This window comes from Pogoniulus pusillus, chromosome 29 (genome assembly GCF_015220805.1).
Source record: "Pogoniulus pusillus isolate bPogPus1 chromosome 29, bPogPus1.pri, whole genome shotgun sequence".
Lineage (NCBI taxonomy): Eukaryota > Metazoa > Chordata > Aves > Piciformes > Lybiidae > Pogoniulus > Pogoniulus pusillus.
Genome location: NC_087292.1, coordinates 18,487,515 through 18,514,482, shown reverse-complemented (window position 1 = coordinate 18,514,482; position 26,968 = coordinate 18,487,515). Strand labels below are relative to the sequence as shown.

The 26,968-nt window shown below is 55.9% G+C and overlaps 3 protein-coding genes across 7 annotated transcripts in view; 2 read left to right on the top strand and 1 right to left on the bottom strand.

Moving 5' to 3' along the window:
• Positions 1–975: 975 nt before the first annotated feature.
• On the bottom strand, positions 976–5,181 carry LOC135188446 (oxidative stress-responsive serine-rich protein 1-like). Of its 2 annotated transcripts, XM_064167869.1 has the most exons (4): positions 5,082–5,180; positions 4,325–4,422; positions 3,173–3,283; positions 976–2,541 (listed from the first exon to the last, which is right to left on the bottom strand). In XM_064167869.1, the coding sequence occupies exons 2-4, from the start codon at positions 4,399–4,401 to the stop codon at positions 1,863–1,865; spliced, it is 867 nt and encodes a 288-aa protein (XP_064023939.1). In that variant the 5' UTR covers positions 4,402–4,422; positions 5,082–5,180; the 3' UTR covers positions 976–1,862. The 2 variants fall into 2 exon arrangements, with proteins under 2 accessions (XP_064023939.1, XP_064023940.1); XM_064167870.1 differs by lacking the exon at positions 3,173–3,283 and having other exon boundaries at positions 5,082–5,181.
• On the top strand, positions 2,470–13,461 carry OSER1 (oxidative stress responsive serine rich 1). 4 transcript variants are annotated; one of them, XM_064167868.1, is made up of 5 exons: positions 2,470–2,558; positions 3,684–4,032; positions 7,387–7,501; positions 9,204–9,317; positions 9,531–13,461. In XM_064167868.1, the coding sequence occupies exons 2-5, from the start codon at positions 4,005–4,007 to the stop codon at positions 10,231–10,233; spliced, it is 960 nt and encodes a 319-aa protein (XP_064023938.1). In that variant the 5' UTR covers positions 2,470–2,558; positions 3,684–4,004; the 3' UTR covers positions 10,234–13,461. The 4 variants fall into 4 exon arrangements, with proteins under 4 accessions (XP_064023938.1, XP_064023937.1, XP_064023936.1 ...); XM_064167867.1 differs by lacking the exons at positions 2,470–2,558; positions 3,684–4,032 and adding an exon at positions 5,187–5,394; XM_064167866.1 differs by lacking the exons at positions 2,470–2,558; positions 3,684–4,032 and adding an exon at positions 6,057–6,522 and having other exon boundaries at positions 7,390–7,501.
• An 812-nt stretch (positions 13,462–14,273) lies between these two features.
• JPH2 (junctophilin 2) overlaps positions 14,274–26,968 on the top strand; it is a 29,889-nt gene continuing 17,194 nt past the window's right edge. Inside the window, exons 1-2 of the mRNA XM_064167809.1 lie at positions 14,274–14,797; positions 20,864–21,647. Of these exons, the coding sequence (XP_064023879.1) occupies positions 14,419–14,797; positions 20,864–21,647 (1,163 nt within the window). The 5' untranslated portion in view covers positions 14,274–14,418. The remainder of the gene's footprint in view (positions 14,798–20,863; positions 21,648–26,968) is intronic.

The following is a 26,968-nucleotide window of genomic DNA, read 5'->3' as shown; positions in this document are numbered from 1 at the left end:
AGGACACTTCCAGGGGTCTGAGCACTCTGGAATGAAGAGAAACAGAACTCTGCACTGAGGTGAGCTGGGGCCAGGCTGCCACCTCATGTTTCTGGGGAAAAGATCCTCACCATGCCCCTTTGCAGGGCTCCAGCTGCAGAGGGGAGTGGGAACAACCAAAATGGGTCTGAAGTAAGTTTGTGCACTTCTCAGATCTGTGTCCCAGCAACATGTGGCTGGACTGCATGCAGGGCAGTGCTCACCAAGAGGCTGGGCAACTGTCAAGGAGCATTCAGGGGAGAAACACTGAGTCTGGCAACAGGATTTTCAAATGTTGTTAAAGAAGGCACAAAACCATGCACAGAAATATGAGCAGACACTGCTCAGGCAAACACAGCTTCTGGAACAGCAGCAGCAAAGCTAACTGGTACTAAATACGTAGTTTGAAAGCAAAGTACATGTTGAACCAGACTGACTGTGAGGAGGGAGATGGGAGAGTGAAGCAAAGCAAAAACGGTGTGGGTGTGCAGGGCAGTGCTGAAGGGGTCAGCAAAGGGCTGACCTGAAAAAAAAAGCAGAATGCAGTTCAACTATCTGGGAGCAGGAGCCAGTGCTGAGCAGCTGAGCAGCAGCAGCACATTGGCCAGCAAGGACACAGCTGTGGCTCTGTTCTTGGCTTACCTCATCTGGCTTTAACTTGAAATCTGAACTTCCTGGGTCCATGGGGTGAATTTTAGGGCTGATCAGAAGAAAATCTGCAGACAGCAATCATCATCCAGCACACCTGAGTCTGCTCTAGCACAGAACCAAGGCCAACTGTCTACATTTGCTGTAACCAGCTTTTACACAATGCTCGTCACTCCTTGGCCTACAGACCACTGAGCTCTGGGTGAGAACTGCAGTGTTTTACTTACCCACAGCTGTTCACATCTGGGGACAGCTGAAAGCAGAGTTGGGGGGGGTGGGGTCTAAAAAGGCTGCAAGAGGAGATGAAAGTCAGACTATTCAGTCTTTAATTTGCTGGGGTTTGACAGACATTTATTAAAGCAAGTCTCAGCAACAACTGCTTTTTATTTCAGTATTTCCAATCAGAAGGGGAGGTAAAGCACTACACACGCAGCATGTGGGACACTCCTCATCTCCCACACTGCTTTGTGTACCAAACTCAGAAACAGCCCACATGGATGGCTCCACCACCTCCCCCCAGGACAGCAAGGCCCAAGAACCCTGCCAGCCTGCCTGCCTCCCCCTGGAAAGCACACATAACAAAATAGACTTCTCGCTTCTAAAAGCTTCACTTATCTGCAGAAAAATAGAACTGCTTAAGGGTGAGCTGGTTACACTAGGGGGGGTGCAAGCACGGCCTGGGCCTCGCAACACACCTGTGAGGAGGAAGCATTCATGCTTTGAGCAACCTAGAAAGCAGCCAGACAGTGCTCACGCAAAGATCAACCCACTCCACAGTAATGAAACCCTCCTGTTCTTCTCTCTCTCCCTCCAGAGCAGAAGAGGAGCAGAGGCTCAGTTCTCCAATGTCTAAGCACTGGGACACTTTAGGAATGAACCTTCCCAACAGTGCAAAACCTAAACAGTGCCTCCTGCCCCCAGTGAAAACAGCAAAGGGAGCTGGAGTCTCCACAGCACAAAGGAGAGCCAGAGGCAGCTCGCTGGATGTACAGAGCTTTGCTACAGTGTGCAGAGGCTTTAGTGCGTTCTCTTTAGAACTAAGCTTGCAAACTAGAGTCCATTTGTCATTTTATTAGAAAACTAAACTGTATGAGGCAAAGAAACATCTGATGGAACACACAACAGTAAGAATGTGGCACTGAAAAGGCATTTAATGCAGCCCTGCCACAAGCTGCAGGGCCCTCTCTTGCTCTCAGTCAGGTGTACATCATCTCTGCCATGTGAGACATCTTCTTGGGGATGTACAGGTAGTACTCCATGTATCCCGAGAGATCTTCAATAGTCACATCATCCACAAAGGCTCGAGCCTGCTCAGAACAAGACCTCGGAGAGCCTGCTGCGGTTGTCCCACAGGGGGCTCTGTTCTGCAGCGCCTGCACCCCCAGCACAGCCTTCTCGCACTCGGACAGGACGCTGCGCAGGCCGGAGAAGGAGTAGACCCGCATGGCTCTCCACTGCCTGCACTGGCACTGCCGGTCCCTGCAAGGGCACTGCTTGCTGTTGCTAAGCATGGACAAGGACTGGAAATCAGAGGCTTGGCTGGAACGCAGACTGCTCTCAAAGGAGGAGCTGAGAGCAGGGCAACTCTCTCTTGGCTTCTCCAAAGGCTCTTCGGTGGTGAAAGCTTCCAAAGGTTGTGTTCTGTCATCAGCGGCCTCTGAGCCAGACCCGCACCCATCTTTGGTCCCGTGCTCTGCCGTCACCAAACTGTCTGAGCTGGCACTGCCCCTGGGCACGTCTGCCTGGGCTTTGTGTTTCAGCTGGCTGCTGGCTTTCAGGCCGCAGTAGGTGAACTTGGGAGGATGCAGGACGGGAGACTTGGAGCGCCTGCGCCGTGGGACTCTTGCTGATCCTCGGGAAGGCTTCCTCACACACCTGTGGGGTTACAGCAGGTGAGCAGGGAGGAGGCTCCAGGACCTGCAGCTCAGAAAGCTCTAAAGTGTGGCTAAAAAATTTTTAGACAATTATTTTATTTCTGCTTAGAAAAGTCAGGTGGCTGCTCCCTTACAACCTGTGCCAGCAACAATGGGGGAGCTCCCCCAAAAGAAAGACACATACAAGCAGCCCCATTTTAGAGGTACCTTCCCCAAACTCTCTGTGTTAAGCACAGGATACTTTTGTCCTCCCAGACCAGGCCGCAGTGCAGAACCTGGATACTGGCTGGAGCTGCTTGTCAGAGCCACACCGAGTGCCCAGGTCCTTCAACACAGAAATAAAACAGCCTGAGAAAGAGGTGGGAGAGCCTCAAAGACTTGAAGAAAAGGGCTTGTGAGGAAAGCAGTGAAAAGAACACTCCAGGCACCCTCTCAAGGGAAAGGGCAGGGTTGTGTTTCAAGTCTTTGCTCAAAGCCCTTTATAAACTATCAAACTGTTACAGAACAGCTTTGGAAGAGAGAGAAGAGGTAGTGCTGAACAAACGGATTCACAGCTTTCACTGACAACTGTATCCAAGAGCTACACATCTGAAAGCAGAGCCACATGTCCAGAGCAGAGAATGGTGCTTTACCCATGCCAGGCTTCCTTGCAGCAGGCAGGCTGCTGTTTGCCCCCATCCTGGGCTGCTCTTGTTGGGGTTCTGAGCGCCGCACCATCGCCCACGGGCAGAGCTGCAGCGCACCTGAGGAGGGAAGTGCCACATCACAGCAGTGCCTGCACTGCTGCTTCAGAGACATCCACGTCTGCAGCCTCCACTCCCTCTACAGCCAGTGGTTAGAAAAAGCATAGTACAGAGATTCATCTAACTGACCCCAGCCAAGTGCCTAAAGATAGGGGAGCTGAACTGAAAGGAGGCCAAAGTGCCCAAAGGCTGAAGTCATGCCTTATTTGTACCAAAATGACACAGGGAATGAATGCAAACTCAGGTTCCAACTGTTCTTGTCAGGCAATAGCTGTTTAAGATAGACTCCTACTCATCTAAAACACCAACCCAGAGCAGCAGGCAGAAAAAGTCAGTGGAGCAGTGGATGGGGTACAAGACAGGGGTAGATTACTGATTTATTTCTCATTACATTTCCCAGATAAACATGGGATGGAGAAAATATCTGACCCTGGAGATTCAAGCAACCAATACAACTGTGTCAGCATGTGGATCTGCTAGACTGCAGAGTTTTCTTAAACCCTGGTTTGAAGGAAGATGCTTGCAGCACACAATCAGCTCACTCCAAGTGCCATGGAGTAAGCCTTTAGAAAAGGACACCTGCAAGCACTGGACTCTACAGAACCCACCAAGGCACAAAAGATCAGTGCTGAGACTTTCAGTGGGGCTGGGCTCTCTAGCACGCCCTGGGCTTGCTGCCACGCGACAGTGCTGTCCTGAGGAGTGATAACGTGGCTGGTGGATGCACAAACAAGTTCTGTATTGCACAGGTGAGTGCCTACCAGCACAGCTAAGAGTGGGCTTGCTGCTTGGGGTGAGTCACTTCATACCATCCTGTGTCCTGGCTGGACACTGACTCAAACTCAGTCAGTAACAAAGCTTGGGCTGCTAGGAAGCTCTAGTGGCTGCCCCTCAGCTGAAGCAACGCCGTTACCTCCTTCCAGGCAGTGAGGAACCTGTCACCAGACTGTGACCTTTGCTTAGAGAAGCGAAACACCAAAACCCAGATACAAACGTGTAAGGCACCAACAGGCTGCAGAGCCCTTCTTGGGGCTCACTTACCCTGCCGCATCCACTCTCAGCTTCTTGAAAGCCGTTTGCAGACTCTCTTCCTCTTCATCCTTAGCCTCCAAGTCCATGGATGGGCTCTCAGTGTGTAACTAGCAATGCCATACAGAGGAAGTTGAAACACAGAAATTAGAACTTGATGTCGAGGTCTGAACACACAACTGAACAGGGCTGTAACGGGTGCTCGCCTGCCTGCAGGCAGCCCCTCTGCCTCCTGCGCAGCCTTGCCCAGCGCCTCCCGCAGTGAACTCCAAACTCTGCGCTCTTCAGAAGTGGCACAGCCTGTGCCCAAAGTAGCAAAGTGGGGTTTTGTCACCGGTAGAACACATAGCACGGCCTGCTCCGTCAGCTGACAGAGCTTCAGTGTCGGCTGCCAGCCTAACACCGCCGGGCAGCGACACTGCCGCAACGGCTTGTCCCTGAGGGACGTCTCCTAGTAACCACCGAACGGACCCGAACGGCCGTTACGGCCCCGGTGCCGCCGCCCCCCAGCGGACCGGTCGCTGCCGGGCGGCTGTGGCGCCCCAGATGTCCCAGCCGCGGTTCGGCACTCAGGCGGGGCTCTGCCAGCTCCCCGGGGGCTTCCCGTGGAGGCCCCTCTGCCCCGCCCGGCCTCCCCTCCCCTCCCGTCCCGTCTCTCCGCCCCGCTTGCACCCTCTGCCCTGCCCGGCTCCTCGGGGCCACCCGCCCGAGCACTGCGCGGCCGCCGCGGTGGGGCAGGGGCGCCCGGGCCCCCCGGGCCGTCACTCACCGCCGCTCCCGGCCTAGCTCCGAGGGGGGGCGCGGAGCACAACAGGAAGTGAGGTCACAGCCCCGCCCCCGCCCGGCCGCCGTTACTTCCGGCGCGGGGGGCGCGGCCCGGCCCGGCGGCAGGCGGCGGCAGGCGGCGGGGTCCGGCTCGGGCCGGGCTCTCAGGCGACGCAGTGAGTGCGGGCGGTGGGGCTGCGCCTCCTGCGCCGCTCGCACGGCTCTGACCCGCTGGCTGCGGCCCGTGCTGCTTCCTGCCCCCGCGGCCGTGCGCCGGAGCTGTCGCCGGTCTCCTGGCTGGGATAAAAGGCTCCGAGGTAAGCTCCGGGGGAGCGCAGGGGTTGTGCTGAGTCAGCCCCTCCGCTGGCTGGGCTTCCGCCGAGGGTCGGGACTGAGGGCCGGTGATACGGCTAGCCCGGAGCCGCAGGGCCGGGGTGTTCCCTGCGCCCCGCCGCAGCCCTCCGGGCCCTGGGGCTCCCCGGAGCCGAGCGCAGGCAAGACCCGGGGGTGTAAGAGCTTGTGGAGCGGCGGATCAAGCGGTAGACCTCAGTCGGCGGCTGGGGAGCGGCCTCTGTCGCTTGTCCCTGTGCCAGTGAGCCCAGTGCCCCTCTTCGGTCTGCAGGGCCGAGAACGTCCTGGGACTGCTCACGGCTCCGCGGCTTTAAAACCCAGTGGCTGCGCCAGTCCCGGTGTGGCAGCGTAACCGTGAGCGGCGGTGATGGCTTGGAGAGGGTCGCAGTCTTGCGTGGCTGGGAAATAGCTGAAGGCGAAGCGGAGAGGGGAAGATGCTCCCCGGGGAGCCGAGGGGCGTGCGCCGGCCTGGCTCCGGCAGCCTCGCACTGCGCGGGGCTTTCACGGGAGCTCCTTCTGAGACGTTACTGCTGTTGGGCTGTTGTCTGAAATGGTACGGCTTTTACATGGCTCCACAGAGTGGGTTGGACCTGAACAAGTTCTGTGTCAGTTTGGGGGATTCCTGTGCCTGGGATGCGGGGCAGCAGCAGAAGGTGCTGGGGCTGGAGCTGGGAGTGTGTGCGGAGTCAGGTCCGCTGTGTTCGAAAGCTTCTTGCTGTCTTCTAAAGTTATGTAATGCAGGGGCTGGGACTTTAAAGCTTGCAGGATGAATTTCTTTTACATTTCGGTCTTAAATTTATTTTAAGTAATCTTCTTTTGGGGTGGTCTTATTGAAGTAGGTCCCACATCTCACCAGTATTTAACTAAGAGTACGTGAAATGGTGACTTGCTGTGTGAGCATCACCTCGTCGATCTCTCGGTTAGCTTCCTTCCCTCGTATTTACTTGCTGCCTGACTCACAGGACGCCAGGAGCCTTGGACTTGTTGTGGTGCATTATTCCCTGGGTGTGTCCTAATGGTTGTCTGCAGTAGAGGAGACCTGATGAAATCGGAGCCGGAATCTGGGACCTGCCTCCTTCAGCTGCAGTCGGGCTGTGAGGGAACTGAACTTACCCCTCCGTGTCTGTCTGTGTAATTGAGCTGCAGAGCTTCACCTCCCTCTGTCTTCACCAAGAGCTTTCCCATGCTGAGCTGTAAAAGCAGCGATAATGATGAGTTGAAAAGCTCCTTACGTAGGGAGCAGCACTTCCATTTCTGTAGTGCTGAGTAACGGCACCCTGGGGGAAGCATTCCCAGAGTCCAAGCAGTGAAGTTCTCACAGGTGTTGGTGCAGGATCGCTTACAAAGTCACTTCTACGTCATGCAGTGTTTCCTCCTCCCTATTGCATATCCCTGGAATCAAGTCTTGCCAGAGTATTTGCACCTGTGCTTGCACCGCTGGCCTGGGGTCCTTCAGCCCCCTCCTCAGACTGGACAAGACAGCTCACAGCCCTGGTCATAAGCTCTCTGGTCTGTGTCTGGCCTGCGTGCTAAGGGGAGGGAAAGGCTGGAAACAGCCTGGGAAGAAAAATGTCTTTTTGTACTGTGTGAGAGCCTACCAAAACGTTCCCAACCAGGCAGGGAGAGCCCAAGGGAGCTGACCCATGTGCAAGGAAACGAAAGCCTGCTTGGCACTGCAAGACAAACGGAGCAGTCTGTCTGGCCTGCCAGGTGCTGCGAGCACCAAACTTTACTCTGGATTGCTGCTTCACCTGGGTAGCTGTACAAGAGCTTCTTTGTCCCGTTCTTGGGTATCATGAAGCTTGTTCTGAATTGATTTTCAGAGCTGTTCTGCTGGAGTGCCCTCAGCTGTCTGCTGACTGCTGCTCTGGGGTTGTTTTCATGTGTTCTGGTGCTGCTGGGCAGCTGATGCTTTAACAAGGACCTTGTGTTCATGTCCTCTTTGTTTCTGCCTGTAGCAGTGTGTGGTAACTGTCACCTTCTGGCCATCCCAATAATGAAAACCGAAGCTAAGGGTGGAGAAGAGGAAAGCCTGCAGACAGCTTTCAAAAAGCTGAGGGTTGACACCACTGGGTGAGTACCACTGCAGGGAGGTTGGGAGTGAAGGTGGTGCAGGTGGCCTGGAAGGAGCAGCCCTGCTGTTAAACTACAAGGCATGAGGTCACTGCAGGAGGGTGCACACTGGGAGCCTTCGCTGTGGTGAAACAAACTGGAATCAGCTCACCAGCTGCAGACTGCTTCCCAAGGCTCTATAATGTCTGTGCTCACTGCTGGGCTTGAACTCAATGATCCTGGGGGTATTTTCTGATCTAAGTGTTCTGTAATTCCACATGCTTGAAATGAATTCTGGCATGAATCTGGCTGCCAGAGCTTCTGTCCCTAGCACCAGCTCCCTACTATGGCATTAGCATGTTGTGATTGCTCTGAGGCTGTCAACAGAGTGAGCTCCTGTCTTTTCCCAGGAGAGGAACATTCTTCCCATGGCAGACAAGGAGAGTGCTGGATTCAGTGCACAATTCCCACACAGACTGCACTGCTGTCACACATTCTCTGTCTGTAAAGGGGAAGAATGCTTCTTGTGTTATGTGGGAGGTTCCACACGTGGCTCTTGCCCTGCTTCTGGGAGCAGGGCATGAGCAGCAGGTGTCATTGGTCTTGGTGGTGATCATGGTCAGCTGGAGGGAAAACCAAGAGAGGTTTGTCCTGTGCTTGCTGCTGGCAGATGTGCAGCAGAAGCCAGCACTTGAGTGCTGCTGTGCTTCAGTGAGGTGCCAGTGGTGCAGTTACAGCTGGAGTGGAGTGAGGCAGTGTGTAAGGATTAGTGCTACTTGTGACTGCCTGATGAGTAGGCAGGCTCCTAGACAGGCTGCTAGTGTGGCCTTTCCTAAGCAATGGAACTGGTCAGAGGTGAAGCCCACACAGGTCTCTCATTGTTTTGGGATCTGCAGGCCCACCCCTGAGCCAGACAGCCCTTGTTGCTCTGCAGATTTCACCACTGGCCTCCAGTTCTGTGTCCTGTGTTCCTTGTCCTCTGTGTGGCAAACCGCAGGTGTCTGACTAACATCTTGGCCTCTGAACCATCAATTAGCACTTCCCTAGGTCAGTCCATGTTGCTCTGCTTACACCCTAACTCAGCAGAGAGTTTGGAAAATTCTTTCCTTGGGAATTATTCCCATGTAGAAATCACACCTTGGCAAACTGCTCTTGGGTTTAACACAGCTGGAAAAGGCAGCTTGGGATGAATCTGCAGCACCAGAAAAATCAGAACATCATCTGAGGTCCCTGGCTTGAAGAGAAGTTGGAGATCCAATGCCTCCATTCCTCCAGTGATGAAACTTACAGTAGTAGGAAGAGTTTGAGCTGATGTCATCCTAGACAGAGGCTTAAGTGTTCTTCAGTTAAACAAAGTCTATTTCTGTCCAGGGAACATTTATTTTTAAGAAAGAATGGCTCATTTGTCTCTGGAAAAAGAGCCTTGTTCCTCCAGTGATGGCGTTTCCCCTCCCCTCTCCCGGGAAGCTGAAGTTTAGGCATTGTCTGAGCTTGGTCAGAGCCACGTGGAGTTTGGGTTTGAGGCTGGCTGCTGAATGGCATCTGGCTGCTGCAAGAGTCTTATGCAAACTTCGGAGATAGGAATGTGTAAACAGCTCCCTTCTGACGGGCTGGGCTCTGCGGGCAGCTCTCGTGAGGCGTAGCAAAGCGATCTGCAGCACAGAGGCTTCTCTCTGTACTCGGAGCAGTCTGGGCTGGTAACCTTTCATTCTGTCTTTCACAGATCTCCTGCTTCTCTCTCTGTGGGTGAAGGGACAAGTCCCACAGCACAAGGTAGAGCAGTGGCAGATGAAAGCAAACCTAAGCATGTGTGTGCTCCTAAGGAACCCTGGCATGGGTAAGAGAAGCTTGGGACTATCAGGCTGCTTCAGGTGCTGCTGCATTGCAAGGGGGGAGTAAACAGACAAGGTTTCTGGTAACTGCAGCCCCAGGCTCCCTTCATGAAAGGACTATCTGAAATACTCCCCTGTGCTCTGCTCACCTGTTGTGTGTAGCCCAGCAATAAGCCCTGTGGTGACTCTTCACACTCCTTTCTATCTCTCCCTGGTAGGTTTATGAAGAAGCCTTCAAGAGGAGCTGTGAGAACCCAGCGGCGCAGGCGTTCCAAGTCTCCAGTTCTCCATCCTCCAAAGTTTATCCATTGCAGCACAAAGTCACTTCCTACCTGCAGCCAGGTGGTGCACAAGAGCCAGCCTGGTGCCCAGGAGGACAGCACTGGCTTTGGGATGCCAGTGCCAGAGGAAGCTCCTACACAATGTGGCGTTGCTGGCAATGCCCGCCTGAAGGCAGCTGATGTCGAGGCTTCAGGAGTTTCTGTCAGACAGTTGGCATCAGAGGCCAGGCAGGAGGAGACTGCAGCAGCCCTGTCTCTGGTGTCCAAAGCAGGCCTGCAGCCTGCAGGGCTTTCTGACTTCCAGTCTGTGTCCAGGCTGGGCAGGGAGGAGCCGTGTGTGTGTGCAGATGCGGCCTGCCGGTGGAGGCGGTGGCAGGAGATGGAGGTGTACGAGTTCTCGGGCCTGCAGAGCAACCTGCCACTGCCACCCCTGCCACTGCCCCCCGGGAGGACAGCACTGCCTGAGGACTGCTCCCAGCCCGTGCCATCCAGAACTCACTCAAGTTCCCCACGCTCTTGCTCTGAGCAAGCCAGGGCCTTTGTGGATGATGTGACGATTGAAGACCTGTCTGGGTACATGGAATACTACCTGTACATCCCCAAGAAGATGTCCCACATGGCAGAGATGATGTACACCTGACAGCACTGGCGCCAGCAGGGTGATGGCTTCAGGCTGCCCCCTGCCATGCTTGTGGAAGGTGCAGCCCCCTGCTGGCTCACTGCTGATGTTCATTATTTAAGCTGGACAAAGCTTAGCCTGAGCTTGATAGTTTGAGCTTGGAATAGATAATGAAGTAAAGAAGCAAATGTGTTCAGAGTGAGCCTGCTTCTGCCTAAGTCACCTAATGCTGAGAAGTCCTGCTTGGTTTCCAGAGTCCTCCCCAGTTCAGTTTGTGGGCAGAGGAAAGTCTGTAGGTGGCCTGCTGACTGTTGTGAGAAGTCTGGCACTAGTTGGGCTCTTTGATCTCAGGTTTTTAGCACCAAAAAAAGGTTAGCTGTAGATGTGGAAGGCTGTAACCAATTAACCTGTATTCAGCTTTAGTGGCTCCTTGCTTTCACAGCAAGGAGCTTCACCAGAGATACTGGCTTGCAGTGAAGCTCTTGGATGCAGTCATCACCAATGTCATTGTAAACTTCTCCTTTGTTCTGGACTGAATTTCTTCTCAAAACAGAGCCAGAGTTTGTATTTCTTTCCTGTCCAGGACCTTGGTGCCATCTCTGCTGTTTATAATTTCAAGAGACTTCCCTGGTTGAACTTCCAAGTTTTTAAACCTCTGTGGCAGCAAAGAACTTTAATTTCACCTTCCAGATGGAGCTTTTTCTCTGAACTCTCTCTTTCTCTGTTTTTGCATTTTTTTAACCTGATTTGCTCTTTCCAAGGCTTGCTGATTCTCATGGTGTGAGCTCAGGCAGTCTGCTTTAGGGGACTCGTGGCTCTAGTTTTATTTCCTAAAGGAATGGCTATCTCCTGCCCTCTTCTCAGTGCTGTTACCACTAGCACTAGTTCAGGAAGCAGAGATCCCTTTCCTTGGGCTGGAGACATTGTTATTTCCTTGTGCCTGAGGAGATTTTTCTGTCTGGTTAGCTGAGCCTCCTCCTGCCCTGCCGTTGCTGATGCCGGTGGGTCAGACGCTGTTAGGCTAATATGTTTGCTTGCAAGCTGCCCAATGAAATAAGGCTTGGATGTCAAAGCAAGACTGTTTCAGGAGGTTATTCTGATCTCTCTGGTGGTGGTTAGTGGAAAATGTAAGGCAAGTGGAACTTGCTAAGTGTCCAACAGACTTTAGACTTATCTGCAGCAAGGAAAATGCTCTGCTGGGGAAATGACTTCTCCAGTGAACCAAGGGAAAGGTGAGGGACTCTGGGGGGGTTATGAAGCTCTAAAACATTTGCTCACTTCAGTGATCTTAATTCATGCATTCTAGGAGTTTGTGGAGACCTTGGCATGTCCCTTCCATCCCAAACCATTCTAGGAAGTATGATCTTTCAAGTATTAAGAGCTGTAGACTTGAAGGGATAGGAGTCCACAGCAGGGAAATCTTGGGCACTGTCTTGCTTCTCCTGGGCAGTCTTTTCACCACAGCATTGTCACTTTAGATTCCTTCCCCAGGTCCAGAGTACTGCTGGAGCCTGCAGTCTTCCTGAAATCGGCTTCAGCAGCAACCAGCTGGGCTATGCTTGGTGTGCATCAGCACCTGCCTGTTCCACCTGTGTGCAGAGCAAAGAAGCATCCCACTGCAGAATCTGATCTGCTGAGGGAGAGACTGGTGCTGAAGTTTGTCTTTTTTTGCAGTACTTGAACTTTTCTGACCTGTAACATCTGGAGGAGACATGGAGACATTTCCCCGTGAAATCATTTGGTGTTGCTCTTTGAGGGCTTTTTGTCACTTCTGTGGCAGTTACCTTGTCTGTGAACTAAGTGGCTGTGTAAATTCACCTGGTTGCCAGCCCTGAAGTGTCCTCTCCCTCTTGCAGAGTATGTGGGTGCCACATCTGCCTTCATTTCCCTGCTTTTACTGAGCTGAATTTCTGCATTCTGAACCCCAGGCAGTTGTTTGGTGACTCTGCAGCTCAGTATTGCAGTGGAAAGTGCAGAATGCTCTTACTACTCCTTTCTGCTGCAGTGCTTGCAGGCAGCAGCCACCCGAGCTTCGTAGGGCTGGGAATGCCTTCGGGACCATGCTGCTTTGCACCAGCCCTGCGCTGGCCACCACGGAGCCCTGGCGTAGGGTTGCAGTGTTGGGCGCTGAGTACTGCAGATCCAGGAGGTAGTGTGAAAGAAAACGGTGAGCTGTGCAGCCCGGGAGAGGAAAGCAGTGCTGGGCCGCTAGAGGTCAGCCCCTGGCCGGCTGCGGGCTGGCTGCCTGCAGCTCTGCCTGCTCGGCAGTCCTGGAGCTGTCCCCTCTGCCAGAGTGAATCAGGGCATGAGTAGGCATGCGGTGCTGTGCTGTCTGAAGCTCGATTGTGTGGCAGTGCTAGGTAGTGGTCAACAAAATCTCTTCAGAAGCCACCATCTGCACAAGGCCCTGGTCTGTGAGCAGGGCACTGCCAGCCTGCGCTGTGCGGGCTGGAGGAGCTTCTGGGTGAATCATTGTGTGCTCCTGCACTGGGCGTCCTCAGGGCCCTCAGCACCTTGAGGCTGGTGAGTACTGGATCACTGAAATAAAAGGCTCTGGGTAGCTGCAGCTGCTGCCTTCACTCTTTCCCTTCTGACACTGCAAGGTGTGTTAAGATGTTTTGGTCTGCCCAGAGCCACAAAACAAATACCTCTGGTCTTACCTTGAGGAAAATGTGAATGTCCAGGCCTTAGTCATGCAGCATGAGCCTCAAAAGTGTGCCTGAGTAGTCTGAAATGTTAGCTTTAAGAACAACCCAGTGCAAGGAGAAAGCTGACTTCTTTGTCAATAACAAAATTAAAAGCTGCCTGGTTCTGCAGAGCAGCAATTCTGAGCCTTGCTGGAGCCCCTCACCAAAGTGCCTGCTCCTGCCTGTGGCTGCATAATTACCAAAGGTCTTGCTTCTAGCTTCACCACAGTGATTGGTCCTTCCCCTTGGTACCTGTGGGCTGCTTGTGCTTGGTAAGCTGCGTATCCACACGTCCTTGTCTGGCAGGTCTATGGGGTTTTCTATGCTGCTTCATCCTAGAAACACCAAGGGGAGGTTGTCCAAGTTGTAGGCTGTTGGAACTCGCTGTTGTCTGTGACAGCTTTGCCCCAGAGCTTGACCTGGGGAGCTCAGGCTGCATGGCCTCACCCCACAGCTCCTGCAGCTTCTCAGCAGAAGGTCATCTCTTTGTGGTCTTGCTGTGGCAGTGTCTTTAGGAGATGGAACAGGTGTGGCTAGAATAAAGGAGGGCTTGAGTCAGCGTGTGGACTGGTGTCTTTGCTTCTCTACCACCTGCGTTTATGCTGAGGTGGTTACAAAGCAAGCTGAGCTGTTGCTGCTTTTAACCTGTCCTAAGGGCAGAGTCAACCTCGTTGGTTTACAGATCTAGTGAGATTACTTCTGCTGCCAGCAGCTAACCAGAGAGGTTCTGGGTTTGCTGTTGAGAGGAGGGGTATGAGTGCTGGTGTCTCACTGTCCTGAAGCAGTGGCAGACGGTAAGATGTCCACCGTAGGGTCCACCTCATATCCTAACCGCCCACACATCAGTGCCACCCCTCTGGCCCGAAGGGTGCTCCCAGCCCGAAGCATCCCTCGTGGGGCTGGTGGAGTGGGGCTCGGCTCCCCTGCCCGCTCCCTCCCTGCGGGGCCGGCGGGAGGGAAGCAGGGAGCGACGCGCCCCTTCCCAGGCTCTATTTTAAGCAGACATTTACTTTCCCAGCCTCTTCTTCGTCTGGATCCCTGCCCGGGGCGGGGGTGGGGGGGGATGTGTCTCTTCCCTCCTTCATAAAAGGGCCCCGAGGCGGAGGCTGGGCTCCGGGGGGTTATTTTTGGGAGCAGCTCCTGGGATCCGATGGCCTTGTTAGGGCAGCGCTGACCTTTATCCCGGCGGGGGAGGAGAGCAGAGCGGGGCGGCGGGACGGGACGGGCAGGGGAGCGCGGCCGGCTCCAGATCCTCTTGATCGGCTCCAGCTCCCCGCGGGGCTCGGCCTCAGCCCGGGGCAGGTAGCGGCGAGGCTCGGCAGCCCCTGCCGGGGGCGGGGGGGGGGGGGCGGGCGGCCCTGGCTCGCCTTTCTCCCCTCCTTCCAATTCCTCCTTCCTCCGATTCTCCGTCCCCTCGGCCGCCCTCGGTGCCCAGCCCGGCTCCTTCGGGGATGCGGCAGCTGTGTGCCGGAGCGCTGCCCTGGGAGAGCTGCCCGGCTGAGGGGGCACCGGGGGTACCATGAGCGGAGGCAGGTTTGATTTCGATGATGGAGGTGCCTATTGTGGGGGCTGGGAAGGGGGCAAAGCACACGGGCACGGCATCTGCACTGGCCCCAAGGGCCAGGGTGAGTACTCAGGCTCCTGGAACTATGGCTTCGAAGTGGTGGGCATCTACACCTGGCCCAGTGGCAACACCTACGAGGGCTACTGGTCGCAAGGCAAGCGGCATGGGCTGGGAATCGAGACCAAAGGACGGTGGGTGTACAGAGGAGAGTGGACCCACGGCTTCAAGGGGCGCTACGGCGCCAGGCAGAGCATGAGCAGCGGAGCCAAGTACGAAGGAACCTGGAACAACGGCCTGCAGGATGGCTACGGCACCGAGACCTACGCCGACGGAGGTGAGGGGCTGCGGGGGGTGGGAGGAGGGCAGCAGCCTGCTGCCCAGCTCCGAGCATGCTATTCCTGCTGAAGGGCTGGCCTGGCCCTGGCCCCGCCAGCAAGATGCAGCTGGGCACAGTGGTCTGCAATGAGCCATTGGGTGCTTCAGACGAGAAGCACAGCCTGGGGCACAGCCACCTCACAAACGTGTGTGTGCCCCTTGACTTCCACCACCAGCTGCAGTGTGTGCGTGGGGGGAGCAGCAGGAGCATTCCCCCTCCCCCTCCCTCGGGAGCTGCTCTCAAGTGTCCGTATCAATAGTTAACACCAACCAACTTGGTCTGTGTAGTCTGTGACCCCCGGTTCTCCAGGGACTGGTTATTCAGGTCATCATCAAGCCAGAGACGACTCAGCAGTGTGTGACTGCAGCAAGGTGTTCACTGGCTCCTCAGGCAGCAAGCTGGGGATGTTTTGAGGTGGGTTATAAGGCACCCACTGCATTGCAGCTGCTCTGCCTGTGCACTGCACACCTCTGGTGTGCCCCTGCCCAGCTGCCCAGACATCTGCTTTGCTGAACCCTTCAGCTGCAGTTCATCCAAGCTGTGCAGAATATGCAGCCACATGTGCCAGTCCCTGCAACAAACTCCTTTGGGTGCCTGGAAGCTCTCAGCCACAACTGCGCCATGTAGCCAGACACTTCTTGCGCTCTGTGAATGCAGGGCCCGGCTGTGCTCTCGTGTTTGTGGCGACTCTGGGGTTAGAAACATTGCAAGAATCTCTGCCCGAGTAACTCTGCGCTCTCCAGTACTACAGTGTTCCAGGCTCTCACTGAGGAGAGCTAAAGAGAGAGGGTGATTTGAAATAAATACCCTTCAAAGTATGGATCAGAATTGCAACTACACTTAGCCGGGGCAGGCAGTGGAGTTAGTTTGTAACAATAATGGCACAAGTCTGCGGAACCAGGAGCACTGCTCTGGAGACAGTAGAAGAATGGACTGGTTCAAGACTGTTGTCAGGGCTGTGCTGGGTGCCTGAATGCTTCTAAGTGTGACGGTACACTCCTGAAGCTGACTGATTTTCTTTATGCCCTTGTGGGCTGTAGGTACAGACACGAACTGATGTGTTCCTGCAGTTCCTTACGTCTTCTGCCCCCTCTGCCCCGTGGTCATGGGCACGAAGCTGTGCAGGCTGCAGTGTGGCAGTGAGCTCAGGCTGGCGCTGCAGCACCTCCGTATGGCTGTGGGATGAGCAGGCTTTGGGTAAGGTGTGCTTGGGTGAGGAGCGAGCACTCATCTGGAGACTGGCAGTGGCTGCCCTTGGGGCCATCACTTTGCAGGTACCAAGGTCTCCTCTGAGTTTGCACAGCCCCTTTCTTACTGCTTCCTAAAGCACAGGGTGACTGCATTCCAGTTACTGTTGCAGAGAACACCAAGAAGCAAAACTTGACACAGGAGGTTGAATTTGATTAGGTTTGGGCTGGAAGCTTGCAAGGGAAGAGAAGGAAAGATGAGTCAAGGTTTTCCCCCCAAGGATATGTAAGACACTACTTCAGTCAGCATGCACCCCCTGGGCTGCTGTCCTGCACCCAAGAACGTGCCATCTACATGATCCCTGGTGCCACCTGAGGCTGGCAGCCTAGCCCTGATCCATGAAGATGTGCCCTGCCAAAGTCATCCTGGGCAGTGCTGAGCTGAGCCTGCCTGGGTGCAACCAGAGGTGGCTCATGAGGGCTGTGCCCCACTGTCCAGCAGCTGCTCCTCACCTTAAGCTGTCATGTCCTGGCTGCCCCAAACTGTTCGTTCCACGTGAGTGGAGCTCTAATGGTGCAGGAACATGCAGGAAGCTGCATCTGAAGCCAAGGTGGGGACCAGCAGCCAGCATCAGGTGTGGAATGATCTTAGTAAGCTGCAGGAACTAAGCCCTGCTTTGTCTGCTTACCTGTAGCCAGTAACCATCTGCAGGATCCGGATGTGACCTGGTGACGTTTGAATTTGAGGTTGCCAAGATAAACATCTGGAAAGGCTTTGGAAATCAGCTGTCCTTTGGGCAGGGAACATGGTTCCCAAGCCCCCTGGAAGCCAGCCACACCAGGAAGAGGGCTCTGGGAACATGCAGCCCTTGCCAGGTCATTATAAGCTCTAGGTCATGGCAGGGCTGCCTGTGGATCTCAGGGAGGTGCAGCTGATCCTAAGGTTTTAAAGCAGGCTTTAAACTGAGCTCGTGTCATTGTTTTATGAATATACACTTTAGAACACTTTTACAAATCACAGCCCCACAAGTGTATTTTATCTTGTCTGGCTGAGGTTGGAGTTCAAGAAAGCTCAAATTTGGAGTGAAGGATTTTGAAGTCCCCTACAGATTGTTGGTGTCCAAGAAGAAGCAGACTCCCGGAGTGGGTTAGCCCAAGGCACCCTGTGGGTCATTCACTTTTGGTCTTGACTACCAAGAGCCTGGTTTTGTTACAGCTATGGGAGACTGATGGCTCCTGTAAGGCTGATCGGAGTTATCCAAGGGGCTCAGAGCTCCTGGTGTGGCTGGGGGAGAGGCAGCAACACTGATCACTCTCCTTGGGTGTCCAAGATGCGTGTACCTGTGTGGCTGCTGCTGCCACCAGTGAAGAGCCTGGAGCCCTTTCCAGGCACAGGACACCCAGCTAAAGTGGACGGTGTCTGGAGTTGTGGAAGGCACAGCATGAAGGAGCTCATTTTGCAGCCCAAGTTATGAGTAAGCACCTGGTTATTTGGCTTCCACCTGTAGGTTCTTGGGTGCTTTTGAGTCCAAGTGCTTGACCCAGTCAAGGTTAACTGCAGAAAAAAATCTTCCTGCTGCTGCTGATTTAAGGTATTTGAGCCCAAAGCTGGCCTTTGAGTACTGCTGTGGGGACAGCTGAGCATTCAGTGACCACCAGGCCACAAGGAATGGGAAGGAAATCAGAAGTGGTTTCACCAGGAGAGATGATCAGGGTGGCGTGGAGCAGCATCTGCTCTTCAGTGCTTGGGGCAGGAAAGAGTGGAGAGGAGTGATCTGGGCTGAGGCAGAAGGAGAAGCGTCCATTGGACTGCAGCTGCAGAAGCAGGGATGGGCTCTGGCTGAGCCAAGATGGTGCTGGCTTGTGTCTGTTGCCTCTGTGCTACAGCTCCTGTGTGGCTGTGTTTGCCCAGGAGACAATGCTGGGGCTGGGGACTGTGGCACTGCTGCTGACAGGCTCTCACTTCAGGCTGGGTATGCCCCAGCAGCTGAAGCCTTTGCCATTGATGCAGCGGGGCACTGTCCTGTCCTGTTGCCAGGGCAAAATGAGGGTGCTGCCATCCTACTGTATGCCTGGAGGTGAAGGATCCAGGGATGCCGTTTTCATCAATCCCACAATTTCATCCTTCCCCTCCTATGAAGTTACCCAGGCAGAGCCACCCCCTGCCCTGCTTTGGCAGGGACCAGGCAGAGGTGGTGAAGTGTACATCCGAGGGGCAACAGAGGTGTCAGTTCTTTTTGTCATCATGCCAAGCAGAAGTGCAGGCACTAAAGGATTATTTGGGTCCCCTCCCCCAGTAATCACCAGTGGGGCTCAGTTGATCTGCTGCTTTTTCAGCTGTTCTTTCACAGAACCTCAGAGGTGTGTGGGCACAGCTGGCTGGCAGCTTCATGTCCTGCCTGTGCCCTCTTGCCCAGGCTGTTTCGATACCCAGGGGACAGGAGTGGCTGAGGGCTGTGCAGCCCTGCCGAGCGGCAGCCCGTGAGGCAGGAGGGCTCCGCACAGCGCCGCTCCCCTGCGCTGAGCTGGGACGTGCTGCCGAGCTGCGGCTTGGCTCCGCTCAGCCCCTGCGTGTCCTGACGCACTGCCCTGGCGCCTCCAGCCACACGCACCAGCCTTCTGGCTCTGCTCCAGGGATGGTTTATGGCTCTGGCCTGGCACGAAGCCCCGTCCAGGCAGCACTGGATGGCAGTGTGACAGTGCCTGTTCACCCCCACGTTGGGCTGTTGCAGGCAGCACCGCGTGTCTGTGCCAGGCAGGGTGGGCAGGTTTGGTCACACCACGTGTCAGAGGGACAACTTTGCTTGTGCCGTATGGGCTGAAATCAGGCAGCTGAGACCAGCTCGAAGAGCCAGTGCCACACTTTGTGTTGAAGGTGGGCACCTGTGCCATATAGTTTTTCCCATCCTGGCAGCCTTGGCATTGCTGGAAGGACTTGCTGGAGAGCAAGAAACTGCTCTGACCTGACCCTTTAGGACCAAACTGAGACCCCTGAACCTGTCAGACTTCTCCAGAGTTCCTCCTGTGGGGTTAATTTGGCAGCACCATCAGCTGCAGCCTGGTATGTGCAAGGTTGTCCATGCTAGGAGGAGGTCTCCGATGTCACCCTGATCATGTGTCAGCCCTGCTCACTGACTGAGCAGGCAGGCATGGAGCCCTCGGTGGGGAGGGCTGGGGGGGGGGGGGGGGGCACTACGAGGTTCTCCAGAACCTCATTTTGTGGTGGGAAGTTTCAACGTTGTTTTACATAGCAGGATTTTGGAGAGCAGTGGGGAGCACACCCAGTGTCTGGACATCTCTGGCAATGATCCTGGTCTCCCAGTTCATGCCCAGCCCCCTAACCTGTGCTGCTCATCTCCTTTGTGACAGAGCTTCAAGCTCTGCCAAGAGGCTGGGCGATGGCCCCTGGCTCTGGCAGACTGCTCCTCGTGGCCCCCAGGTGCTCTGTACTGCCCCAGCTCCTACATTTTTCAGTAGGACAGGCCAAATGTTGCAGGCAGCCTGACACCCTGGGTGCCATGGGGTGGGCAGAGGCTGGTTGGGGGTGGCTCACCCCAGGGCAGCAGCTGCTGCCTGCTTGGGCACTTCTTGTGTTTCCTGGCCCCCGGCGCTGTAAGTTAACACCCCACAGGCGGGTCCAAAGAGGATTTCGACGAAACCTGAAGCTTGGGAGCAGAGATTATGCCGCAGAAGGGGCCTGGGAGAGTGTAAAATATGCACTCCCACAATGGCCAAAGAAGGAACTGGATTTGCTCCCTGAGGAGCAGGGTCAGCCCTGATAACGGTGTCTGAAGGGGAGGTGAGTGCCTTGAAGATAGGTCATCCCCTCCTGCCTCGGCCCAGCCCTGCTCAGCCTCCCTAGGGCTCTTTGGTCTCTGCAGATTTGGTGCCTCCTGGCAGATCACTGCTTAATGGAAACCACGTTTAGGACAGATGCCTGTTAAAATGTCCCTGGCACAGCTGGTCCTTATCTTGCTTGAAGCAGCACGTGGGAGGGTAAAGGAGTGGTGGGATGGCCTTTCTGAGGGCATTCCTGCTCCCCCTGAACCCTTTGCACATGGCCCAGAATGGGGTCTGCCAGCAGCCTCTGCCCTACAGTGTGCTGCCCTGGGGTGAGGTGATCTGCTCCAAGTCCTGTGCTGACAGAAGCAGAGCTGAATCCTGCTTTTGTTTAGGGTGGTTTGCTGGTTTCTGAGGCAACAGCACCCACAGACTGGGACTCATCCTGTGCTGTCCCATCTCACAGGGCTCGGCAGGGCCCTCACAGCCTGCTCTGCTGGTATGTGGGTGCTGCCCCAGCAGCCCCCCTGCCCTTCCTTGGACTTCTTCCTGAGGGTTTCGATGCCACTAATTTAAGTCTCTTGACAGCCTGGTGAGAAAAATCAGAGCAGTGGTCTCCAGTTCACTTTTCTGGAGCCTGCAAATGTGCACACCTGGCATGGGCTGGAGGGGAGCAGTATGCTTGGCCCAGTCCCTCAAGGTGTTACTGCCGAGGCGCTGCTGGCTCTGAGCAGGGTCCTGTAGCCAGGGTGCAACCTTGGTCCCCTCTCTTTGTGTGTCTGTTAGGGCTGCTACCTCCTGCTCTGGCTGCTAATGCAGAACTTGTCTGTTGAGCGGCTTCGGGTTTGCAGCAGTGTTCGCTGCTCCTTCCCAGTGAGCTGTCACCTGCCAGCAGCAGCTCCGAGGCAGGCGTCTTGTGCTGCCTGGGCACAGTTGCTTTTGGTCCTGAGCGAGCACTGGTAGGGCAGGTGGGCAGCGCCGCCCCCAGCCCCCTGCCTTCAGTGGCTCAGCCAAGGAGCGAGCTGCCTCCTCACCCCGGCCCTCCTCTCTCCCGCAGGCACCTACCAGGGGCAGTTCACCAACGGCATGCGGCACGGCTACGGCGTGCGGCAGAGTGTGCCCTACGGCATGGCCTCGGTGGTGCGCTCCCCGCTGCGCACCTCGCTGTCCTCCCTGCGCAGCGAGCACAGCAACGGCACCCTGCCGCAGGACTCCCCCGCCGCCAACCCCGACAGCCTGCCCCTGTCGCCCACCATCACCCGTGGAGGCTTCGCCCTCAGCCTCTACGCAGAGGCAGAGGTCGGCAAGCCCAAGAAGGGCGGGGGCCTCTTCCGCAGGGGCTCCCTGCTGGGCAAGCTGAAGAAGTCGGAGTCCAAGTCGTCCCTGGCCAGCCAGAAGAGTCGCGTCAGCTTCCTCAAGAGCGAGAGCGGCATCAGCTCTGCCGCCAGCGACGCCACCTCCACTGTCAGCCTGGGCGAGGGTGCCGAGGGCGAGGAGTATCCCCCGTTTGAGTCGGACATCGATGCCACCACCACGGAGACCTACATGGGCGAGTGGAAGAACGACAAGCGCGCCGGCTTCGGCGTCAGCGAGCGCTCCAGCGGGCTCAAGTACGAGGGCGAGTGGCTGGACAACCTGCGGCACGGCTACGGCTGCACCACGCTGCCCGACGGCAAGAAGGAGGAGGGCAAGTACCGGCACAACGTGCTGGTCAAGGGCATGAAGAAGCGCGTGATCCCCCTCAAGAGCGCCAAGATCCGGCAGAAGGTGGACAGGAGTGTGGAGGGGGCCCAGAGGGCCGCGGCCATCGCTCGGCAGAAGTCAGAGATTGCTGCATCCAGGTAGGCGCTTGGGGCTCCAGTGCACAGCCCCCATGGTGGTGCCCAAGCCATGCGTCCCTCTCGAGCTCTGCTGTGTGCCTCCCACTGTGCACTGGGGGAGGGTCGAACACATCCCTCTTTGTTTTCTGCTAAATCTGGAGTACTAAGCATGGGCAGAGCAGGGCCAAGGGCCTCTATGGTAGCTTGGTGGTGTTCAGGACCCGTTCTCCCTCTTGCCTGCTCTCCTGTCCCTCTGCAGTGCTGGTCCAGGAGGAGCCAGGAGGAACTGGCACCAGCCCCAGCACTTCAGTAGAATGGAGAGTATGAGCTGGAGGGACAAGGAGCACTCTGGTGCCTTGCCAGGCTACTGGAACCACTGGGAGCCATTGACAGGAAAGATGAGACCCAGCAGGGTCTGGCTGTAGTAAATGCAGCAGGCTCCTGAGCAGCCAGCAAGATGTGGCCAGGTCTGCAGCACAGCACAGCCTGGCACCACAGCCCCCACCGTGGCTCTGTGGGGAGCTTATGGGAGGCATCAAGGCTGTCACTCAATTTTAGCAGCCCAGAGTAATGGACTCTGGGACTAGCACTGCTGTGCTGGGATGCTGCAGACTGGGAGGCAGGACCTGTGGCAGGCGTCAATATGAGGAGAGGGATGATATGAGGAGCCTCATCTGTCCCCAGGACCCAGCTGCCCTCAGCCAGGTTTTGTGTGTCTCTGCCACAAGGGAAGTGGTCACTGCAGCCAGGGTGGATGGCTGAGTCTGATCCCATGGCAGAGAGCCACACTCCAGAGCCTGTGATGCTTTATGGTACCAGGAAGGGAAGAAGCAGGGAGGACTCAGCTGGCATTTTGCCCCCTTTTGTCCCCCTAGTTTGTCCTGGCCAGACCCTGGAATGGGAAGAGGGCCATGGCAGCCGTCAGTGACCGAGTGGCAGCATGCCTGGGGATGTGTGCCACAGAGGTGTGAGGGGGGCTGCTGTGAGCACGTGGCAGTCTCTTGCTGCACTGGTGTCCCTTGTGCCAGTGGATACGTGGGCACTGCTGGGCACCACGTTGCCCCTACACCGCCCAGTACCAGAGAGATGGGTTCAACTCGGAACTAGCTTCGTTAGAAATCAGTGGGAAAGTGCTAATTGCTGTATCATCCCTCGTAGAACAGAGGAGGGAGGAGACAGAAGCGAAGCCGCAGGGTCTGCCCTGCCTGTGGCAATGTGCCTGGTGTGCTCTCGGCAAAACCTGGTTGCCTCGGAGACCAGCAGAGAGAAACTGGCAGGACTGCAACTGGAATGTTGTTCAGGGGCAGCTAGGATGAAAATAACAGCCTGGGGTGGCGTGGGGCCCGTCGGAGCCTCCTGGCAGGACAAGCTCAGCCTGACACCAGCTTCGCCGTGCCCGGGAGCTGCGTGCAGCCGCGGTGCTGCGCGTCCGTAAACAAGGGGGCTGGAGCTGCGCGGGCTGCTCCCCGACAGCAGCCTGGGCTAGGCAAACCTCTCTTTGTTATACACTATTTACACTTCGGATCAAAAGCGGCTCTGCAGTGTTTTCCATCAGGGCTGGAACGTGCCTGCCGCCCTGACAGGGGACTGCATCCCCCCCACCATGTGGCCAGGGAATAATTTCCTATTAAGGAAACCTTGGAACCGGAGGAAGTAAGGCATCAAAGGCGGCTTCCTGCAGGGCGCCTGCCCCTCGCAGACCCTGCCACTGTGCGGGGCTGGGGCAGGGCAGGAGAACGCTGCTGGCCCTGGCACTATGATGCCCCTGAGGTCCCCTTCCTGCAGCTAAACTGGTCCCGCTGCAAGGGGAAAACTCGGGCTGGCTCTTCTGACCTGTAAGCTGTAATTCCGCGTTTCCACCAGCCTTCACTCGTGGTGCATGTCGCTCTGGGCAGAGCTGTTCTCTGCCTGCTGCCTTTTGAGAACCTGACTCATGCTCCTTTCTCCTCCTTTCAGCTCAGCACTGGACTCGAGAGGTCCAGGTCCAGATGATTTTGCCTTGAGAAGGTTCTTAGGCTAAAACTCAGCTCTGCCACTGACTGGCTTTGAACCTTGTCTCAGTTTTCAGTGCCAGGGCAGAGCAATTGCAGGCAGATTGTGAAAATCAGTGAATGTGGTTTGTGAAAGATCTGGGCTGGCATCAGCACTGCCCCAGCTTGTCACTGCAAGCAGGCTTTTCTGGGTGGAGCATTCTCTTTCTCCATGGCTGTTGGTGTGTGCCTTAGACAAGGAATGACTTGGAAGCTGCAGGGATGCTGTGCCAGGGGAAGATTTAGCACAGCTATGTGTGAAGCTATTGCTAGGACCTGACCAGCAGTTATGGGTGTTTGAGTTTCTTTTGCTTTTGGCCCTCAGAAATGCCCTCTACAGAGCTTAGTGATTGTAACATAGAGCCTTCTGCTCTCCTGGGGAAGATGTCAGAAGAGCAGACTTCACTCTTTTGCACCATAAAAGGTTCTTTAGGGACAGAAATCCCGAGGAAAACAAGGCCATGCACTGGGAGCTGCCACAGCTGGTTGCACTGCAGGAATCCCAGGCACATGCCCAAGCTCAGGGAGTGTGCAGGCAGGAGGCTGCTGGCAATGCTGATGGGCACCCTGTCTGTCATCTGCCCAGTGGTCAGTGATGCTCAGGGACAGTGGTCAGCAAACCTTTCTCATCCCACACTCTGTTCTGACAGTGTCTGAGGCACCAGACTGCTTTTCAGCTCCTGCTCTGCCTGTCTGCTTGTTTTGGGTGTTCCAGCCAGTGCCAAGGGCAGTGTCAGCTATTGCCTGTCCTGCCTGAGTGACAATGCCTGTCCTGCATGATTAGCACCACCCTGGCCTCCTCAGCTCACCCCCAAACCCTCCTGGCTCAGTAGTCTAGCTGCTTTCCCTGTGCAAGAGGTTGAGCACACAGCTAGCATTGCCTCACTGCCTGAGGAGGGAATAGCTTTTTTTTTTTTAGTGCTTTTTCCCCTCATTTCAGTGGAAGTCACTCAGGAGGGGGTCACACTGCCCTGAACAGCCCAGCTGTCCCTCACCCTGGGCAATGCCCCTTGGACCTGCTCAGATGTTGGGCAGAAACCTGGAGCTTCTTTATCAGCAGCAATGGACATCACCTACTAGGAAGGAGATACTGGAGCTAAGGTGTGATGAATCGTCCCTGAGACTTCTGGCCTTAGAGAGAAGTTGTCCTGAAGTGTAGCAGACACTGAGGTGTCAAGCCCTGGCACAGGCTGCCCAGAGAAGTCTCCATCCCTGGAGGCACTGTGAGATGTGTGGATGTGGTGTTGAGGGACATGGTTAAATGATGGGCTTGGCAGTGCTGGGTTAACTGCTGGACTCTATGGTCATAAACGGCCTTTCCAACCTAAAGGACTCTGACTGTCTGGTGGCTTTACTCCAGCCCCGGGGTAACCAATGGCAGATGGCCATGGGGGTTAGCAGGCACTTTGTGGTTTCTGTAGTGCTGGTGTCTTGGGACTTCCCTTGATGTGATCCCAAGTGATTCCTGCTGGAGATGAAACACAGCTGCTCCTGCAGTGCCAGGTGAAGCCACTCACCATGTCCCTCTAACCTCCTGCCCTTCCATCCTCTGCTCTGTTGGGGTGGGTAGGAAAGGCAGTGAGGTCCTGGGGTCACAGCCAGGACATAATCTCCCCAGGGCTTCAGTAGACAAGCCTGGTAGAGGACATCTGGCAGGTTTGTCCCCCACCAGCCCCTGCAAGGAGGGGACAGCCACCACCAAGCCAGTCAAAAGCTATCCCGAGGTGTGTAGCAACTGCCTTGGGAGTGTCCTGGGCATGGCTGGTGCTGAACAGGATGCTCTGCATCTCCAGGTGCTGGAGGAGCACCAGCAGTTGGGGTGCTGCTGTTACATGGGGAGAGTGGTCCCACTAAAAGCAGGGAGAGGAACATGGAAGTGGTCAGCTTATATCTCTTCAGGAGAGACTAAAACAGAAAGCAAGGGGAAGGACAGGGCTGGCAGCAGGGGATCCTCTGCTCTGTTGCCGGGCAGCTCGTCCCGCGGCTTGCTGTGCATCTGTCAGTTGCACTTTTCTTCTGTTCGTGGTCCTGTCGGCTTTGCGGAGTCGTCGCCTGCCTCTGCCTCTGGAGCACTGGCTCCTGTACCACGGCATCTCCCTAACCAGCTTAGGATTCGTTCTCCCGACTGCACTGGAGCCCAGGTGCAGCTGAGAGGGTTGTGCCTGGAGAGTACAGCTGGAAGTTGCTGGATTTGTTTTGGGAGTTACTGTAACATCTTCGGAGGTCTCACGACGCTGCTGCTCGGACAGGTCCCTGTGAGGACTGCCAAAGTGCGTTCTGAAATGCTGGGCACTAATGCCTGCGAAAGCAGAGGTTAATCTCATCACAACGAGCCTGGGCAGTGCCAAACCACCACAGAGCTGCAGCGTCAGGACTCGCACTGGTGATACGTTCCTGGCAGCAACGCGCGGGCACCACTCCTGTGTGAGCTGGCTTGAAGCTCAGGTCGGTTTTCTGTCCGTACTCGTGGCTTTGGGGCACATCTTAGCTCTGCCTTCCAACAGTAAAAGTGTTCAGCAGCTCCTGCGTCGCTTCCCGAGCCTGTCCTGCCCGGCGAGCGCAGGCTGCATGGCCCCGCGGGCAGCTCCTTTGTGCTGCGGTGACGTCCTGGGAGCGCTGGAGCCAGCAGAGCCTCCTGGCTAAATAAGGGCAGGCAGAGCAGGGCCTTATCAGCGCTGCCCGGGCACGACAGCTGAGACCCGGGGCCAGGGCAGCCCACGCCGCTGCGGCTCGGGCGCTGCCCACCTGCAAGGAACTTTACTGGACAGGGCTCTGCCCAGCCAGCCCCTCGTGCTCTCGGGGCAGGTGGGCAACAAAAGCAGTGTCCTCCCGATGCAGCTTTCTGGTGAAGCGTGGTCTGTGTCCAGAGCAGGGCTGGTGGCCATGGTGGCCTTGGCTGTCCTCGGGCTGATGGTGAAGCTCAGCTTCCCTGAGGCTAGAGAATCTGGACCTGGTATTTTCAGGCCTGCTGAATCAGACTCAGAGCTGGTCTGAAGGAGTTTTGGGGGTTTATGTTCAATATCTCTTGCCTCCTGCTTTCCTCAGGCTTTTAGCCAGAGGCATGGTCCCCAGAACCATCAGGAGTCCAGGGTGTTCCCAGACCTTGAGGTCTGTGTCGGGTGGCAGGATGCTCATGGTCATCTCAGGAGAACAGGCAGCAGTGGTGGTTCAAGAGTATCCCTGCCAGGTGAGCTTGCTGCCTGGGAGAGCAGCTGATGGGCCTCTGCTGTCCCAGCTTGGTCATCTCTTTGCTCCAGGACTGCACATCCCCCTGTGCTGCATGGGGGTGTGAGGAGGCAGCACTTCACCAAA